General features: G+C 38.8%; 1 protein-coding gene across 5 annotated transcripts in view; it reads right to left on the bottom strand.

Annotated features, from left to right (window-relative positions):
• APAF1 (apoptotic peptidase activating factor 1) overlaps window positions 1–21,035 on the bottom strand; it is an 86,146-nt gene extending 65,111 nt beyond the window's left edge. For 2 of the 5 annotated variants that reach the window (XM_055394601.2, XM_055394602.2), the window contains exons 1-7: window positions 20,611–21,035; window positions 17,821–17,999; window positions 17,464–17,653; window positions 16,615–16,812; window positions 6,740–6,923; window positions 4,700–4,812; window positions 4,475–4,606 (exon numbers count right to left, since the gene is read on the bottom strand). In XM_055394601.2, the coding sequence (XP_055250576.2) occupies window positions 4,475–4,606; window positions 4,700–4,812; window positions 6,740–6,923; window positions 16,615–16,812; window positions 17,464–17,653; window positions 17,821–17,958 (955 nt within the window). In that variant the 5' untranslated portion in view covers window positions 17,959–17,999; window positions 20,611–21,035. The other 3 variants (XM_055394600.2, XM_088837131.1, XM_055394603.2) reach the window with 3 other exon arrangements.
• Window positions 21,036–21,053: the final 18 nt, after the last annotated feature.

Genomic DNA, 21,053 nt, shown 5'->3' with positions numbered 1-21,053 from the left:
CAGGTTATCAGCTGATTTCTCAACAGAAACTACAAGTCAGAAGGGAATGGTACAATATATTTAAAGTGATGAAAGGGAAAAACCAAAATCAAGAATACTCTACCCAGGAAGACTCTTGTTCAGATTTGATGGAGAAATCAAAAGCTTTCCAGACAAGCAGAAGAGAATTCAGCACTACCAAATCAGCCTTACAACAAACGCTAAAGGAACTTTTCTAGGCAGGAAACACAAGAAAAGGAAAAGACCTACACAAAATAAACCCAAAACAATTAAGAAAATGGTAATAGGATCATATATACTGATAATAACTTTAAATGTAAATGGATTAAATCCACCAACCAAAAGACACAGACTGGCTGGGCAGATGAAAATCTGAGCATGTATGCACTTGCACTTACCACGTCATTCTATATAACCCCCCAAATTTTGTATAATTATTTTATATTGTTAGGTCAATCATATTTCCATTATGGCTTCAATTGCAATTATCTTAATTTTTCATCTGGCTATTGATTGTGAAAACTGATAAACATCTTTTACTGTTGCAATTATGTAACTATAATTCACTTAATACCACTGTATCATGATTCAGTTCAGTTGCTCAGTCGTGTCCGACTCTCTGCAACCCCATGAACCACAGCACGCCAGGCCTCCCTGTCTATCACCAACTCCCGGAGTTCACTCAAACTCATGTCCACAGAGTCGGTGATGCCATCCAGCCATCTCATTCTCTGCCGTCCCCTTCTCCTCCCGCCCCCAACCTTTCCAAGCATCAGAGTCTTTTCCAGTGAGTCAACCCGTCGCATGAGGTGGCCAAAGTATTGGAGCTTCAGCTTTAGCATCAGTCCTTCCAATGAACACCCAGGACTGATCTCCTTTAGAATGGACTGGTTGGATTTCCTTGCAGTACAAGGGACTCTCAAGAGTCTTCTCCAACACCACAGTTCAAAAGCATCAATTCTTCGGCACTCAGCTTTCTTCACAGTCCAACTCTCACATCCATACATGACCACGGAAAAAACCATAGCCTTGATTGACGGACCCTGGTTGGCAAAGTAATGTCTCTGCTTTTTAATATACTATCTAGGTTGGTCATAACTTTCCTTCCCAGGAGTAAGCGTCTTTTAATTTCATAGCTACAATCAGCATCTGCAGTGATTTTGGAGCCCAAAAAAATAAAGTCTGACACTGTTTCCACTGTTTTTCCATCTATTTCCCATGAAGTGATGGGACCAGATGCCATGATCTTAGTTTTCTGAATGTTGAGCTTCAGTGATTAGTCAACCAAAAATAACAGAATTCTATTATCACTAAAACTACCATTTAATAGAAAAATTTGTAATCACTTTTAAAATTCAGATGCATATCAGAATTATGTAGGAATTTTTTGAAAAATACAAATGCCCGGGTATTGTTTTTTGTTCTCCAAAGCTCCAGATGTATTTCTAAGGAGAAGCCATATTTAAAAACAACTGGACTATGCCATGACCTCTTACTTTTATCTAGTTTTTCACTTTTTCTATTTCATATTCAGTGCTCCACTTCACTTAGTTTGTTTTCCAATTTCTTCATCTTTTTTTGTTGTAGTCTTCTCAAGCTTTTATCAAGTACAGTAGAAAAGCTTTTGTATACATATGTAAATAGTATGCATTAACATATATTTTATAAAAATTATGAATTTTTGCCTAGCTCAAAAAATTGTGACATTTTGATTCCACCTGTTTGACTTGGTATGAATAGAATGCTAGATTTCTAGTTCATATTCACTCAAAACTTTGCTGTAGTTTCATGTATTTTAGCATCTAGTATTACTGCTAAATATCAACTTCTGCTTTATTGACTACGCTAAAGCCTTTGACTGTGGGGATCACAACAAACTGTGGAAAATTCTTAAAAAGAGAATACCAGACCACCTTACCTGCCTCCTGAGAAACCTGTATGCAGGTCAAGAAGCAACAATTAGAACCAGACATGGAATAACAGATTGGTTCAAAACTGGGAAGAGAGTACATCAAGGCTATATATTGTGACCCTGCTTGTTTAACATGTATGCAGAGTACATCATGCAAAATATTGGGCTTGATGAAGCACAAGCTGGAATCAAGATGCCAGGAGAAATATCAATAACCTCAGATATGCAGATGACACCACCTTTATGGCAGAAAGTGAAGAGGAACTAAAGAGCTTCTTGATGAAAGTCAAAGAGGAAAGTGAAAAAGCTGGCTTGAAACTCAACATTCAAAAAATGAAAATCATGGCATCCAACTCCCATCATTCATAGCAAACAGATAGGGAAACAACGGGAACAGTGAGAGACTTTCCTTTCTTGGGATCCAAAATCACTGCAGCCGTGAAATTAAAAGACACTTGCTCTATGGAAGAAAAACTGACAAACCGTACAGCCACTATGTAGAACAGTGTGGAGATTCCTTAAAAAGCTGGAAATAGAACTGCCATACGATCCAGCAATCGCACTCCTGGGCATACACACCAAGGAAACCAGAATTGAGAGACACATGTACTCCAATGTTCATTGCAGCACTGTTTATAGTAGCGAGGACATGGAAGCAACCTAGATGTCCATCTGCAGACGAATGGATAAGAAAGCTGTGGTACATATACACAATGGAGCATTACTCAGCCATTAAAAAGAATACATTTGAATCAGTTCTAGTGAGATGGATGAAACTGGAGCCTATTATACAGAGTGAAGCCAGAAAGAAAAACACCAATACAGTATACTAACGCATATATATGGAATTTAGAAAGATAGTAATGATAACCCTGTATATGAGACAGCAAAAGAGACAGATGCATAGAACAGGCTTTTGGACTCTGTGGGAGAGGGTGCGGGTGGGATGGTTTGGGAGAATGGCACCGAAACATGTATATTATCATATGTGAAACGAATCACCAGTCCAGGTTCGACGCATGATACAGGATGCTTGGGGCTGGGGCATGGGGATGACCTGGAGGGAGGATAAGGGGAGGAGAGAGGTGGGAGAGGGGTTCAAGATGGGGAACACATGTACACCCGGGGCGGATTCATGTCAATGTAAGGCAAAACCAATATAATATTGTAAAGTAATTAGCCTCCAATAAAAAATAAATAAAATATAATAAACAACTAAAATAAAATAAATAAATAAGAGACATTACTTTGCCAACAAAGGCCCATAGAGTGAAAGCTATGGCTTTTCCAGTAGTCATGCATGGTCCAACAGAGTTAGACCATAAAGAAGTCTGAGCGCTGAAGAATTGATGTTTTTGAACTGTGGTGTTGGAGAAGACTCTTGAGAGTCCCTTGGACTGCAAGGAGATCCAACCAGTCCATCCTGAAGGAAATCAATCCTGAATATTCACTGCAAGGACTGATGCTGAAACTCCAATACTTTGGCCACCTGATGCAAAGAGCTGACATCAGAAAAGACTCTGATGCTGGGAAAGATTGAAGGCAGGAAGAGAAGGGGACAAAAGAGGATGAGATGGTTGGATGGCATCACTCAGATCAATGGATCTGAGTTTAAGCAAGCTGTGGGAGTTGGTGATGGAAAGGGAAGCCTGGCAGTGGTGCAGTCCCTGGGGTTGCAAAGAGTTCAGGCACGACTGAGCAACTGAACAACAACAATTACTGCTAAAAGTCTAGAAAATGCATTATATTAGTGATTAAAAAAACAAATGAGGCTTGAAAACTTCTAATCCGATTCTGAGAAGATAAAGAATTACCGTTGTGGAAAAAAACAAAACAGGAAATTAACATGTGACACTATTATTAACTGAAATACAGATTTTGTTCAAATTTCACAAAATTTTATGCTAATGTCCATCATTTATTTTCATAGCTTATTCAAGACTCCACACTGTATTAATTGCATTGAACAGCTTCAGCTGCATGCAACAATTACTGGTAAATTCTCTTTTCATTTTTATTCTATTACAAATATTTTCTAATTTTCCTTGCTATGGCTTCTTAGATACACCCATCATTTAAATGTAGACATTTAATTACTAAATACAAAGAATTTTTTTCAAGTATCTTTGATATTAATTTCTCATTTGGTATTAATTTCTCATTTAAATACTTTCTATTCTGCAATCACCCTCTGTGTTTTTAGTCTTCTAACTTTATTGAGACTTTCAATACTAAGATCTCTCTTGGTAAATGTCACACTACACTTGAAGATATGTGGGTTATTTTCAAATATCTTTTGATATTGATTTCTAACATAATTCCACAGTATTAAGAAAACAGACTCTGTATGATTTCAGTATCTTTAGACCATGAAATTTTGTACTTTTTTTAATGTCCCTGGATATATCCCAGTGTCTCCTAGTTTATAGTCTATGGGAACTTGAATAGAATTTGTATCCTACTTTTGTAAAAAAAATAAATTGTCATGTTCATTAGCTTAACTTACAAAAGGGCAAATTAATATCTCTATAACTCCCTCATATAGAAAATAAATAATTATACCTTTACATTCTTGTATAATACTGTGAGCTTGTTCTGGCAAATCAGCTTTCTTCATATTAACAAAAAGGGATAAAATTTCAAGTCCTTTTTCTTTTCCTAAACCACTCTCCACAGGCACTACATATTTAGGACCTGCAAAATCACCAAGACAATAGTAAGCAATTTCGTATGCCACATATTTAAATGTAGTTGAATCATCATAAAAAGAAAATTCATAATACTTACCCATTACTGAATCTGTAACACTCTTATCTCTGGTTGTGAGAAGAATCTGACACTGATTGTCAAAAGCTTTTAACACCCAAGGATCCCAAACATCATCCAAGATCAATAAAGACCTTAATAAGAAAAAAACTGTATTGAGCCACTAATGACATTTATTTTAAACTTCCTTTCAAAAAAAAAAGAAAGAGCATGCCAGTGTGGTTTTTTTTAATTTACAAAAATTTTGTTTAAAAGATGTCTATATTGGCTGTTCTTTACTTTGGTATCCCTTACAATACAATATACCAATAGGAAAAAGATTTAGAGATGTCCCCTTCCTTCCACCCCAAATCATTTCATGTTAAAGTTAAGGGACTTACAAAAAGAGAACTGTGAATATCATGTAAATATTAGAAATAAGCCTCCTAGCATCTAAAAAGAACTATCCAAGTAAGGAGATTTTTCCAATTCCAACTTTAAGCACCCAAACAAAACAAGAACTGGGCTTAGGTTAGCAATAGAAAGCATCACAGAACAATGACAATATTTGACCATTTTTTACCTACAAAACTAGCAATTTCATATGTTCCAATGTAACAGAATGCATCAGCAAATACTATTTTTCACTTGGTACACTAGTGGGCTTTCTTTCCCATCCAAGAAATCAATGTGTTTATGCATAATGACAAAGAACCTCTGTGCTAATTCCTAACTGGCCCCTCCAAAAACTCTTTTATACTCACCAGAACAAATAGAGAAAAAATACAACTAAAACATGACAGCATAATTATACACTAGCGTTTTTATCTGGCTGGCACACTACTTCTGTACACTACAAGAAAAGACTCTAGGAATATACACAGGTTGGAAAATTACAAAAGCATAAACCAAAATGATGCCGAGAAACAAAATGACTGCCTTTATATACCATGGTCTGATATATCTGAGAGTGGTTTCAGTACTTTCCTAAACAGAAATCATTTTTATTTTTGCAGAGATAGAAAGTAAGACTAAGGAGAAGTTACTGAGCAAGAAAAGACGAAGTGGTTAGTGGTCTCGATCCTATTCTCCATTAAAACAGATACTAGTGACCATCAAGGCAAGGGCGAGATAATGGAGTTATCTAGTAAAGAAACCAGAGAGAAGGGAGTTTGCTCTCTGTAGTGAGTACAATCATAATCACTAGGAGGTTTTTTTCCAAAAATTATTCCTCTCCCCCAGTATCCTGATATGAATCCTCTTACCAGTTTGGGAATCACTGCCCTACTCCAGCCACTGTTATACATGAAAGCATATAGCATCATTAGGTACATCAGGGCAATAAAAAAAATTCAGAGCCATTACCTAATTCTCACCCAATTTAATGCTACACTCACAAGGAATGTTTTAGTCATCTTTGTACTTGTAGCACTTGACCCAGAACCTGGCACAACACTCAATGTTGGTTAAATGAACAATGAAAGAAGTGCTGCTAGATCACAGAAACCAAATTGTTGACTAAATCCTTTAACTCTTAAGAAAGGCAACAACTAAGCTTCTGTCTCCCTCTGGTTAATGAAAATTATGAAATAGCTGGTAATACTTCCTGGCACATAATTATAATGGCATTTATTTAATAAATTATTGAAATAAACTCCTAAAGTATAGGGAAGTAGAAGAGTTACAGGTATACCCAAAAACTGAAATAACAGAAGGATCCCATTAAATAAAAATCTTTCCTGACTCCGTCTTTCACAAGTTGCCTACATTTATTCTGTCCTTTGTTAATCTATTAGAAATAATGGTTTCAAGGTAAAACGTTTGTATTTTTCTAATAAAGACCAAATACTTAGGAAATATTTCTTAAAAGCCTACAATGGTACACAAGAGAGAACATGGCAGGTATCATGCAAACACCAGTGGCAACCACTTTTTTTTTTTAATACAAGAGAAAGAGCAGAAAAGCAATGGTTCTTTTTCAATCTCCTACCCAAGAGCAAGAAAAAGTTATGATGTTCTCCAGATGTCAGTAGTTAAGTCTCACTGGGACTTCACACATCAACTGAATACGACCATCTGTACCTTGGATGTTTGCGCAGCATCAGAATGCGGAGACGGTCTTTAGCCTCTTCAATATTAAGTGGAAGCCTCTGGGAGAAGCTCTCATCCTGATCCAACCGTGCACAAAGGTTCTGCAGCTTCATCAGAAGCCCGGATTTGTCCTGTTTCCCAACTGACACCCAATGCACACCCCCTGGGAAACAATCTGGTGAGGAAAAGGAAAATAAATTTAAGGTCTTTAAACAGGAGTCCCCCTTTGAAAGATTTTACTGATAAGCAGCAGTAAAGATTTGTTCCAATCTTCGATTTCATCACATCTTCAAAGTTCTCTTGATTCAGAGTATATATTTTGTTTGTTTTATATTTGTTATATTTGTTTGAGAATATATTACTGAGCTTCACAGCCCAAACCTAAGAAAAGCTGAAGATGTGAATAATCTGAAGTTTGGTGTTAATCTACTACATATCAGTAAAATCTTACCAAACAAAATTTCAAATCTTTGTCCTCTGTCCTCAATGATTACTGTACAACAGTTTCTCAACAGAAGCACTCTGGACATTTTGGGCCAGATAATTCTTTGTGTGAAGTAACTGTCTTGAGCATTATAGGACATTTAGCAGCCTCCCTGGCTTCAATCCATTAGATGGCCAGCAGCACTTCCTCTCCCCAGTTATGTCAACCAAAAATGTCTCTGAAGTTTGTCACATATCTTCTAAGGGGGAAAAAAATCACCTCTGACTGAGAACCACTGATGTAGTTCCTAGGAACACTTAACTCGTTCATTATGGTTCTCATATAGACACTTCAAGTAAGAAGTTAGGCTCAAGTCTGGCTCTACTGCTTACTAACTATGATACCTTTAGCAAATCATTAACTTCAATTTCATATACAATACTAGAATAAGACTGTTTACCCCTGCCTATTTCAGTTACTATAAGAAATTAATGTATATAATATGTGATTTGGCTATGTTTAAAAGTAAAAGGTTATAACAGGTTTATTAGTGATATGGATGAGACCACCTTTCATACAATTAAGCTTTGAACCAGTAAGCATAATAATAACAGACATTATTATTACTGCTACTGTCAATTAACATCATCTTCTTTGTTAATCAAGCTATGTGTGCTAAGTCGCTACGTATGACTCTGTGCAACCTATGGGCCAAAGGCCACCAAGCTCCACTGTCCATTGGATTTCCCAGGCAAGAACACTGGAGTGGGTTGCCATTTCCTTCTCCAAGGGATCTTCCCAACCCAGGGATCAAACCCATGTCTCCTGCACTGACAGGCGGATTATTTACCACTGAGCCACCAAGGAAGTCCAATACAATGATTACAGATCCACTAAATAAGTAAAATTGCCAAGGTATGATCATGAATTTATACTGAAGCTCAGTTAGGTGATTTTCTTCTGCAAAGAAGATGGAAATAAAGTCTGGATAAAGCAACAGGGAGCATATAGAAGGCATCAGCTTTCATTCAAGATAAGGAGAGAACTAAAGAGTATGTACTGAGGAGCAACTGAATAATAGGCAATAAAAATCTAGGCCCAAGGCTGAGAGGGGGTTGATGGGACAAATGGTAAGGATATTATGCTATTAATGGATAAGACTCAGAATACTGTAGTGAACTTGAAAAATAGAATAGATGGAGGTAGGCAGAGTGAAACAGAATTTTATAGTCAAGATTTCAAAAGTGGTATCATTTCTGGTAATGCCAAAGGCCAGGATCCAACCTGTGATTTGTAAATTATTTGGCTGAAGGGGAGTGAAGAAAATGGTCACTGAAGATACATAAGTCAAGGAACTGAGAGGCCAAGGTTTTGGATGACTCACCCACATAGATATCAAATCACTAAGATTGCCAGCAAAAGGAGGACTTAAATTTATAACTAAGAACTCCAATCATCAATCAATCAGAGGGCTATAACATAACTGGGAAAGATTAGAAAAATGAGCTTCAAAGGACAAAGAATTCAGCTGGAGAAAGGAGTATTAAAGGCCCAGATGAGGCAACAAGGAGCAAAGAAAGCATCCACCCATTTCTTGGTGCTGAAATATGTGAAACAGAAAGGGAAGAGGGTTACCACACCACTGAAAAAGGCTACAGAGAAGCAGGTATCCTCAGGAAAACTGCCCCGTTTCACATGTGACAAGGAGGTCTAAGAAGGGTTGATGATATAGAGGAATTTCCTGACCACAGAGGAGGAAGTCTAGAAAGCACAGCAAAGGCTTGGGAATGAGAGGAAAGGACCTAAATCAGCATTTGGCAATGAACTGGGTAGTAACTACATGAGAATCTAAAAGATGACAAATGACCAGAACTCACTCTATGTAACTGAGGTAAGGCAGGGCTGTTAAGCATGGTTTGATTACCAGTGCCTATGTCTTCAGTTTTCAGTTCAGTTCAGTCGCTCAGTCGTGTCCGACTCTCCGCGACCCCATGAATCACAGCACGCCAGGCCTCCCTGTCCATCACCAACTCCCGGAGTTCACTCAAACTCATGTCCACAGAGTCGGTGATGCCATCCAGCCATCTCATTCTCTGTCGTCCCCTTCTCCTCCTGCCCCCAACCTTTCCCAGCATCAGAGTCTTTTCCAGTGAGTCAACTTGTTGCATGAAGGTAAACAACAAGTCCCACACTTTGTCTTTTATTTTGGCTGCGCTGGGTCTTCGTTGCTCCATTCAGGCTTTCTCTAGTTGAGGCCACTGGGGGCTACTCTCTGGTTGCGGTGTGCAGCCTTCTCATTGGGGTGGCTTCCCTTGTTGCAGAGCATGGGCTCTAGATCATGAGGGCTCAGTAGTTGCAGCACACGGGCTTAGCTGCTTCAAGACATGTGTGATCTTAGTTCCCCAACCAGGGATTGAACCCCATTGGAAGGTGGTTTCTTAACAACTGGACTGCCAGGGAAATCCCAACAAGTCTTACTCTTTCCTCCTGAAAGCTTCCTGAAGTTCTCTAGGCTTGTTAAAGTCAACAGTTATGAAACGGTAAATCCCTGGGGCTTTGCTTAGTGCTACAGCTGTGTTCTGTGTTGGTGACAGTGTTCAGTCACTCAGTTGTGTCCCGCTCTTCTGTGTATGTACATGTGTGCAAATGCACAGGAAAAAGTTTGGAAAAACTCACTCTAAACTGTTAACCATGACTACCTCCGGTGAAGAATTTGGGAGAACGGAAAGGACAAGTGAAAAGAAATTTTACTTCATTTTAAATGAAAATACTACTACTATAATATTTAAAACAGTTTTAAACTACATGCTGCTCCTAAGGGGTTTTTCTTTAATTTGTGCTTTCTACTTAAGATTTTTCAAACTCATCCTAGGGTTCAAGACAAGGTAAAGAAAGTAGCCAGACACAACTGGCTGGTGAACTATGCAGATTTAAATTTAAACACCTGCTGCTGCTAAGTCCCTTCAGTCATGTCCGACTTTGTGCGACCCCATAGATGGCAGCCCACCAGCCTCCGTCCTCCCTGGGATTCTCCAGGGAAGAATACTGGAGTGGGTTACCACTGCCTTCTCCAAAATACCTACTATCTATGTCAAAGGTCTCTCCTAACCTTAGAAGTAAATTAGGGCATTACTAACATATGCAAGAAAAATAATAACTTATTGCTTGGAGAGAAAGACAAACAGGACTATTCCCTGCTGGTCCAGTGGTTAAGACTCTGCTCTTTTGCTGCAGGAAAGTGAAAGTGAAGTCGCTCAGTCATGTCCGACTCTTTGCAACCCCAAGGACTGTAGCCTACCAGGCTCCTCCATCCATGGGATTTTCCAGGCAAGAGTATTGGAGTGCATTGCCATTTCCTTCTCCACGGTGCAAGTTTGATCCCTGGTCAGGGAACTAGGATCCTGAATGCTTCATGGTGTGGTCAGGAAAAAAAAAAAAACAGACCAAAAGACCAACTGATCTGCAAACCTCCTATTACTGAGAGCATAAATCTCACATTTCAGAAAGAATCCAAACATCTTGACTGTGGGCACAAGAGGGAGCAATTTAGCCTTGAATGAGGCCTATACCTACAATTCACTCAGAAATTTAAGCAAAAAAAAAAAAAAAAACTGCCTTTATTCAGAGAAAATTAACCCATCCTACTCTCACAAGAGGTTTATCGAGGTAGCAATTAATAATCTAATAGCATCAGGGAAATCCTGGGAAGGAAGGAAGCAAACAGACAGCCTCTAAAGAAAACTTCCACATCCTTAAAAACTCAGCAATCAATACAATCGTGTAAATGGTTGAAAAATTCATCAACTCTTTTAATTTTTAATTCATCAAATTAAATGGCTGAACTTTCAAAAGGAAACTAGGTTTCTTAAAAATATACAGGCAGAAATAGTTAAGAATAGTGTTCGTCAATTTATACTGAAGACCACCCTAAGGTAACACAATTTCTATAGAAACCAGTTGTAATGAAGTTTGTAACCCATATAGTTACCTCCACTTTCAAAAGAAAAAATAAGGTTTTATAACAATGGCAAAATCTAATATTCCTGTATTTTAGAACAGACAAACTCCAGAGACTATAATTTATCTTTGTTGTTGTTTTCAGTCATGTCCAACTCTATCTTTGGGGAAGCATCTATTCTTGAACTAGTGGATATGCAAAGGCACACTTCAGATTAAAAAGCTAAATATGAACGGTAAGACTATAATAGGACTCTTGCTGTCAGTCGCTAAGTTGTATCTGACTCTCTGTGACCCCATGGACCCCACGTCAGGCTTCCCTGTCCTTCACTATCACCTGGAGTTTGTTCAGACTCACATCCATTGAGTTGGTGATGCCACTCAACCATCTCAACTTCTGTTACCCCCTTCTCCTCCTGCCCTCAATCTTTCCCAGAGGCAGGGTCTTTTCTAAGACGTCAGCTCTTCGAGTCTGTCGGCCAAAGTATTGGAGCTTCAGCATCAGATCTTCCAATGAATATTCAGGGTTGATTTCCTTTAGGATGGACTGGTTTGATCTCCATGCTGTCCAAGGAACTCTCAAGAGTCTTCTCCAGCACCACAATTCAAAAGCATCAATTCTGTGGTGCTCAGCCTTCTTTATGATCCAACTCTCACATCCATACCTGACTACTGGATAATAATAATACTGGATAATAGGACTACTTAAAATTCAGGAAGCACAAATTAGAAGGCAAAAAAGCTGACTAATCTGACATCAGATTTCTATCAAGGACATCTAGGACAAAGTTAATACAGATGCTATAAGGAGAAAGTATTTACAGAGTCTAAAACCAGTAAGTCCTACCATCTATAGTACTCAAGAAACTCCTTAAAAGCAACAAGACAGAAAAAAACAATGATGTGGTATCACTAATACCACAAATGATATCAATAAACGTCATAACAAAGAAACTCAAAAGCTAAAAAACTTATAAAGAAATGGTCAAGCTCAAGTTATCACAGAAATGTAAACTAAGATATCATTTCACATCTGCTAGCTTGTCAATAATCTCAAACATGGAAGATAACCTAATATTACTAGGAAGTAAGGACATAGGAGTCATCACATGTTACTGACAGGAATGCACAGATAGGAGGGCAATCAAATCTGGTATTTATATACCCTGTATATTTACAAAGAATATAGATTAAGTAGGCTTCTCAGGTGGCACCAGTGGTAAAGAACCTGCCTGCCAATGCAGGAGACATCAGAGATGTGGGTTCAATCCCTGGGTCAGGAAGATCCCCTGGAGGAGGACACGGCAACCCACTCCAGTTTTCTTGCCTGGAGAATCCCATGGACAGAGAAGCCTGACGATTACAGTCCAGAGGGTCGGAAAGAATCAGAAATGACTAAAGTGACTTAGCGCACACATGCACACATATATTAAATACATCAGAATGATCACCTATGGGGAGGTATGATTCTGTGATTAAATATGTATATTTGATCTTTGTCACTATTCCTAGCACATAGCTCTAAATCCCTTGTAATTTCCCATGTGAGAGCCTTAGGTGCATCTTAACAGTTTTGTTCCCAGTTCTTGAAACTGCTCCAGAGTATAAAAGTGAAATGGTGTCTTACGTTCATATAATAAGCCCCTTACAACTACACCTGAGTTTATGTTAATAAAGTAATTTCTGGGAAGTCTCTAAATACCAAGGGATTTAGGGGAACCTTGCCAGGGGAATCAAACACTTGATTAGTACTGGAACTTTCAGTCCCACCTCCAGACCTCTGGGGAGAAGGGAGTGGTTAGAGATTGCATTCAATCAGAAATGATTTAATCAACTACACCTATGTAACTGGAAACTCCGTAAAAAACCAAAAGGGTGAAATTCAGAGCATGTGGGCTGGTGAACACGGGGAGTACAGAGAGAGCGATGCATCCACATGGGGCACAGGGACTCTGCACCCTTTCCCACACATCATGCCTGACACATCTCTTCCCGTCAAGCTGTTCCAGAGTTTTATGCTTGTATGCATGCATGTGTGCTAAATCGCATAAGTCACATCTCTTTGCAACCTTATGGACTATAGTCCACCAGGCTCCTCTGTACATGGGATTCTCCAGGCAAGAACACTGGAGGGGGTTGCCGTGACCTCCTCCAGGGGATCTTTCCAACCCAGGGATCAAACCCGCATCTCTTACATCTCCTGCATTGGCAGAAGGGTTCTTTACCACTAGCACCACCTGGGAAGCCTCTTATGCTTGTCTAATAAACCAGTAATCTAGTAAGCATAGTTGTCAGAAGCACAGGTAACAACCTGGATTGGCAACTGTCTTCTGAAAGGGTTGGGGTGATTTAATTCATCAGAAATGAATTAAATCATAGGACTCTCAGCTGGTATTGAAGAATTGCTGGATATGTGGAAAACACATATATCTAGTGTCAGAAATGAAATCGTGTTGTATTGCACAGAGGAGACACATAGGAGGAGTGTGTTTTCCTTTCAAGGAGGGAAAGGGAAATGAGAATGGGATTTTTTTTAAAGGAAATGTACACAGTAAGAAACTCAGATAGACTTAATATGAAAATAAGTGGTAAATTAAAGAATATGATTTACTCATCCCTCTGTACTTGAGATCTCACTAATGCTTATCAGGAATACGAATTAAGCTCATTATACACTAGAAAATTGCCAGTGTTCCTGACCTTTTCTTAAAACAAAGTGGTTAAAATCTATCTCAAGACTACATTTTATATAATATGATTCCTGGTAATTAATTCCATAGGTTGTTGGTCAATTTTAACCCATAAAATTGAAAATTCACCCCAATAATATTGAGTGATTTAAATAGCATTAGAGCACTTTTAACCCTAAAAATTGGCATATTATACATATTTTAAAGGAAATTTATGATTATATTGAAACAAAAACCATTACTTCACACTAAAGAAATTTAAACCAATTTTATCCTGAAATATCCTTGGTGATCAACTTTGCAGGAGAGGTTAAAAAAAGTGAATAAATAAACCCTTGGCCCTGAGATTTGCCTAGCTCTGAGTCACCTAAAACTTCTCTATAAAAACAAGAGAGAAAAACCAGGGTTTAGGAATCAGGCATATTTCTGACAAGAGTATGATCAACACCATTAGCAAAGGCTGTGATGTATAAATTAAAACCAGGTGTGTACAAAAGCTGTGCCCCAGGCTCCAATTTTCTAAAACTTTCAGGTGCTTACTATTTATTCCACTCATTGTGTCATCTCATCGTAAACTTTTTTTGCTTTTTTTTTTTTTGTTGCTGTTGCCCTAGGTCTTCTCTCAGGTTTTCTCTAGTTGCAGTGAGCAGGAGAGCTACTCTCTAGGTGTGATGTGTAGGCTTCTATTGTGGTGGCTTCTCTTTTTGCAGAGCACAGGTTCCAAGGCACACAGGCTTAGTTACTTCTCGGCGTGTGCAATCTTCCTGGAGCAGGAATCAAACTTGTGTCACCTGCACTGGCAGATGGTTTCTTAACTACTGGGCCAGCAGGGAAGTCCTCCTCACAAACTATTTTAACTGGTGATTATATATTGTAAACAACAACAAAAAATATTAACCACTAGAAGTCAGGAACTATCTTCTTAAATTCCCCCGAACTCACTAATGGATGGAGGCAACCAAAGACTGAGGACACTATGTAAAATTCCTGCTAGGGAATACCCTGAGAACCTAGGGACTCATTTGGGTCAGCAGTGCACCAGCCAGATGTCCTAAACTCTCTGCTGCAGTTTGACCTTCTCACTCTGGTAACTATCCAGCTCCCTTCCCACCTTCTCTACTACTCTCCCATCCTTGCTGAGTTCGCCTGACAAACTTGTTTCTATTCTTCAAACTCCAGCTAAAATGTCACCTCATTCAGGAAGTCTGGCCTGCTCATTCTCTTCCCCTGATGGAAAGCTTCCTTCCTTTATTCTAACTTTGTATGTACCTTACACTTGTTTCTAATGTTTAGTTTATCACATATATATCATAGTTAACCTGTCTTCCTCTCCTACCAGACTGTAAGTAAATTTCTTAGATGCACAGGCTGTGCTTTCTTTCTGGATTTTGCCCAAAACAGTGCCAAAATCCATAACAGATTCTTAAACACTTATTGACTACATGAATATTTGAAGCAAGGAAAATCAGTTTCCAGATGTCTAATGAATCTATAAAGCCTGCCTGCAAAAACTCATTGGTTGCTACAGTCAACTTCCAATTTTTTTTTCTTGGAGTTACAAATAAGACAGATAAGTTACTAAAGATTTTTATTTTTGAAGGTAAATAAATGATAGAATTAACTGCAAAAATGGAATTCATATTAATGATTCAGGACGTCAAATACAAGAAAGAATCATCCCTGGGAAGTCATTAATGGAACTGCGTTTCCAACAATCTTCCCTACAGCACTCTGCCAGAACACTCGACTACCAGGAAGCTATGTTAGTACAGTACTGTTGAAAGGCAGGGATACAAGCTGGACAACCTTTCAAGATACTTTTTGAACCATATAATCCCCTCAATTATTAAGATGGGGGGCAGTCAAGGGAAAGGACTTTCCTGATGGTCCAGTGGTTCACAATCCACCTTGCTAGGCAGAGGACTCAGGTTCGATCTCTGGTCGAGGAACTAAGAACCCAGATGCCAAGGAGAAACTAAGCCTGTGAACCACAACTACGGAGTCTGAGCACCACAACTAGAATCCGTGCACCACAATGAAACATACTACATGATGCAACTAAGACCCTACACAGCCAAATAAATTTTAAAAATTTGAATTAAGATACAAGGGAACTAGTTTCATTCCAGGGATAATGAGTGCCAACTGGTAACACATGAACTTATTGGCCTGGGTAGTCAAGCCCCTCATTGTGACAGGCGAGGTAGAAAATTAAATTCAAACTTAATCACCTGCGGTAGGTAGAAAACTGCCCCTCCCCTCCCCATGATGTCCACATCCCAGTCCACAGAATTTGAATATATGGCCCCTTATACAGCAAAGAGAGACTTTGAAAGTGCAATTAAATTAAGGATTTTGAGATGACGTTATCCTGGATTATCCATTTGGCCCAATATAATCACAAGGGCCCTTGTAAGAGGGAGGCAAGAAGGTCAGAGTAGATGTGATGACAGAAGCAAAGATCAGAGGAGAGAGAAAGATTCGAAGATGTTATGCACTGCCAGTTTTGAAAATAAGAAAAAGGACTGTGAGTTAAGGAATGCAGGGCACCTCTAGAAGGAAGGAAATGGAAGGGAAAGGATTCTCCCTGAGCCTCAAAAAGGAGCTAAGCACTGCTGACACTTTGATTTTAGTCCAGTAAGAGCTATTTGATCTTCTCACCTCCAGAACTACACGGTAATATTTATGTAGTTTTAAGCCACCAAAAGCTTTGGTAATTTGTTATATCAGCAATAGGAAGCTAATGCAATGCCTAAACAATATCTTCTTAGCCAGCAATGGTAATCAAAACTTACCTTCTAGGAAAGAATGATCTCGAACAGCTTCTGCAGCTAATACAGACTTCCCACAACCTGCCATTCCATATATGGTGACCCATCCCGGTTCACCATTCAGTTTGGAGAGCTTCTGTTGAATTGCATTCACTAGCCTCTTCCTAGTAACAAAAACAACGGGCCTCTGTGGTACTCCACCTTCACATAGGACTGTCCTTACTGAAATCCAAAACAAAACAAGCATGAATGAAGAGAACTTTGAAATGTTACTCAAGTAATTCCATAAAAACCAAAGAGAACAGGCTGAGATCTCTGCCAGAATTTCCAAAGAAGAAAACATGGCTAGAGAATTAAGTTTAATTTTGATTTCTCAGAACACCCAGAACAAAAGTAAAGATACACCTTTCAAGATGACTACAGAGCAATGAAAATCTCCATTTATATCTGCCCTTACTCATCCTCTCCCTAACTCTCCAATCTTTTTCTCCTACTAAAGATTGAGAAAAGAGTGTAAAGGAAGGAATATGGAATAGCTTTCAAGAACATAGATTTCTAAACATTTGCTCTTTCCTATGCTCGAACTTAGTAAACACAAAACTGGAGAAAAATTTAAAGGCTTATAAATTATCTTATTATCTCTAAAAATTAAGGTATGTATATTATTATCTCAGCAGTAGACAGTTCACTGGGTAAGGAAATGAGAAAGTAATATGGACACAAATAAAAATACCTGAATTGGAAAACAAGACTATAATTTTTTTCACACACATGTTTCAGTGAACTGAGAAGTTTCTCCAGCAGACACCATCTACAATAAAACAAAACTTCAGCCACATAGCCACTGTGATAGAAGGCATCATGGATACAAACCATATGAAGTTATTCCACTAACTGAATCTTTGCCATCGGAAGAAGAGACGACAGGAATGCCACCGTGAAGAAGGGCAGCAAGATCTTTGTAACCTTCATGGAGTAGAGCATTGTAGAATGAAATATAGGAATAATTATCTTTTTTAAGTATCATTTTAATTAGCATAGCTGCTCGTTGCCGTTGGGTGGGCTAAAAAAAAAAAAAGTAATTCAGTATACTATAAAGAATATATTTGCAACATAAATTAGTAGACACCAGTACAAATTTTGAAATAAATTCTAAAAATTTTTAAGAAAGTACAGACTGAATTTTTTTTAAATCACAAAGAAAGCATGGACTACCTCAGGGGGCTTTACCTCATTTTTCACTTTTTCCTCCTCTGACACTGTTAAAACTCCATTACTAATCATGTGATCCATGATGTAGGATGTTTTGATGTCCCTTTCCAAGGCTTGTCTATGTTGAAGCAAACAATTTCGAGCTTTTGCATCCATCTTCCCTCAAATTTTTCTTTCTGTGAGCTGTCAACCATGAGCTACAGGCAAAATATCAAATTCTTGTCAGGCCAATAAAGATATGAAAAGATGTACAACCTCACTGGTATTAAAAAATATAAAGAAAGGATTTTATTTTTGCAAATTTTTTTTTAAATAAACAAAATCCAATGCTTTCAAATATGTGAGGAAATTAGTATTCTTTTAAGATACCTGAGTAGAGATAGGGAATTTGGGATGGACATGTACACACTGCTATATTTAAAATGGATAACCAACAAGGACCTATTGTATAGCACAGGGAACTCTGCTCAATGTTATGTGGGAGCCTGGATGGGAAGAGTTTCAAGGAGAATGGATATAGGTATATGTGTGGCTGAGCCCCTTAGCTGTCCGCCTGAAACTATCTCAACATTGTTAATTAACTATGTGTGTGTATGTGCTAAGTAGCTTCAGTCCTGTCCGACTCTTTGCCACCCCATGGACTGAAACCCACCAGGCTCCTCTGTCCATGGAATTCTCCAGGCGAGAATACCAGAATAGGTAGGTCTATTAGCTATAATCCAACACAAAATAAAAAGTTTAAAAAAAAGGTACCTGAGGGGAGGACAAAGTGGATGCAACTTTTCTGGAAGGCAACGTACGATGTATTTAAAGTAAGCATTCTCTTTAAACCGGAAATCCCACTTCTAGGAATTTACGTCAAAGAGAGTCATATATGTATGCAAAAAATATCCACAAAAAAGAGTTAAAAGAGTGCTTGCTGCTACTGCTGCTGCTAAGTCACTTCAGTCGTGTCCGACTCTGTGTGACCCCATAGACGGAAGCCCACCAGGCTCCCCCGTCCCTGGGATTCTCCAAGCAAGAACACTGGAGTGGGTTGCCATTTGAAGATTAAAAAGATTAAAACAACCATCTTTCTGAGTATGGATTTAAAAAATTAGAGTATGCATATACAATGGACTATTATGCAACCATTTAAGACACACCTCCATGTACTGACATGGAAAGGTGCTCATGACACATCACTGAAAAAATTTTAAATATGATCCCATGTGTAGCACAAAATATGCGTTGGTCTCATCTAAATACATATGGAGACGTTTAGAAGTCTGTTCAACAAAATGTTTGAGTTACTTCCAAAAATCAATATTTAGGGATTTTTTCCCCCTTTCTTTTCTGTTCTTTTCTATACTATCTTAATTTTTTTCAATACTCATTATCATTTGTACAATTATAAACTTCCTTTAAGACTTTATAAACAATGATCATACTGAAGTCCTAATAATTACAAACTTTTTTATTTCTTTGCCATGATAAAACTAAATAGAGCATTCTCAGTATCAAGTATTAGTTCTCACTCAAGATGGACGTCAGCTGGTATGTCTTCACACATTTCTCATGGGCTTACTCCACGAGTTTCAGCTGAGCTGCTAGGTATGACAAAGCAACAAAAAATATCCTCTGATGTCATTTCTTAGATTAGGAGGATATAAAAACAGAATAATATTCTTCATAGTATAATACTCAAAGTTCCTACCAACTTTATTTCAAATATGATGCAAATTTTTTAATGAGTAAAAACCCCAGATCAGAATGTTTGCAAGTTTTTAAACAGAATCTACTAATGTATCCCTAATGTATTACAGTGTCTAAATGTGCTTATTAATGTATTTACTCCATAAATATTTGAGTCCCTCCTATGTAGGGCCCTGAATCTACAGAAATTAAATCATACCCATGAATGAATTCACTATCTGGTAGAAGAGGAAAATACAGGTAACTATAATGTGATGCACTGAGTGTAAAGAGATAAACACAAGTAATTTTGAGCACACAGGAGTACTAATGATTAAGCTTCAAGATTGACTAAAAAGTATGACCATATGTGTCAGCTGCATACAAAGCAATTTCCCCATTATTGTCAAGGTTCACAAAATGCCCAGTACTGGCATGAAACTGGTTGATAAAAGTTATGTTTAGGACCAGGGCTACGGTAATTTTTAAGTGTTAATAATGTTTTTATGATCTCAAACATAAAATGTCCTTAATTTTACAGTAATAAAATTTGGTTTGACAAAAATAGAAGTAAACTTTTTAGGTTAGGTCCAACAGCTAAGGCAAAAGACACTCTGAACACTTCTAACTAATTTTCAACTTTACCTAGCCCTATTAAAACTAAAGAATTAAGTTAAAACTAAAGAAAACTTAAAACTAATTAAGTTTCACATGCTGTTTTCCTAAACTCTGTCCCCATTGAAACATTCATTATGAACAAATTCTCAGCGTCCCACCTTTTGTAACCCCATCAACATAAAGTCAGGACTCTTTTGAAATATAAAGGTCAGTTTCATCCAGGAAAACCGTAACAGTTGATCAGTTCCTTTTCAGACATTTCTCTTCCTGGTACAGTATTAGAACGATTAACAAGTATCCCTTGAACAAGAATTCTAAGTCCCTTAAACTGGCTGCTGAACCTCCGGAGAACCCAATTCTGAAAGAAAAGCGAGACGCAAACTCACCCAAACCTTCGCACAAGGGTCTTCACTGGGAAATCAAGCTGGGGTTGAGAGGAGGCAACAGGGCTTCCAGAAAAAAATTCAGGGCTAGGGACACCGGCCGGGGTAGGTCGGGGCCTCACAGGTGTCTCACCTGAGCGTCCGCAGCAAGGGGTACCTGAAGAACCCCCGCGAAGCTCCGAGCCGCGGAGAAGGGGGCGGCACCCCCACAGAAGACCGCCGCAGTCCCGCGGCGCCGAGGCGATAACTCCAACCCAGACACAAAGGAAGGAGGCTCACTAGGGCTGTGGCTCCTTCCCTCAGGCTGCACCAGCAGCCGAGAGGGAGCCGGGCGCCACCCCGGACTCCGCCGCGGCGGCTGCTTCAAGTCCTCGCGGGTCGCTGACCGCTCAGACCCCTCACGGCCGGCTCCCTTACTCCTTCCGCACAGAAATAAATGCAGCTTCTCCGCCTTAGGACCGCCGAGCATTCAAAACCCGCCTGCCGGCCCAGCTGGGACGTCGCGGCCCCGCGCATGCAAATAAACACACCCGGAAATTCACAAGAAGGCCGCCACCGCGCGCGCTCTACCCCTCT

This window comes from Moschus berezovskii, chromosome 6, assembly GCF_049115385.1.
Source record: "Moschus berezovskii isolate FMDL1 chromosome 6, NW_MosBer_1.0, whole genome shotgun sequence".
Taxonomy (NCBI): domain Eukaryota; kingdom Metazoa; phylum Chordata; class Mammalia; order Artiodactyla; family Moschidae; genus Moschus; species Moschus berezovskii.
Note: the sequence above shows the minus strand (reverse complement) of the source record. Positions and strands in the feature narration are given on the sequence as shown.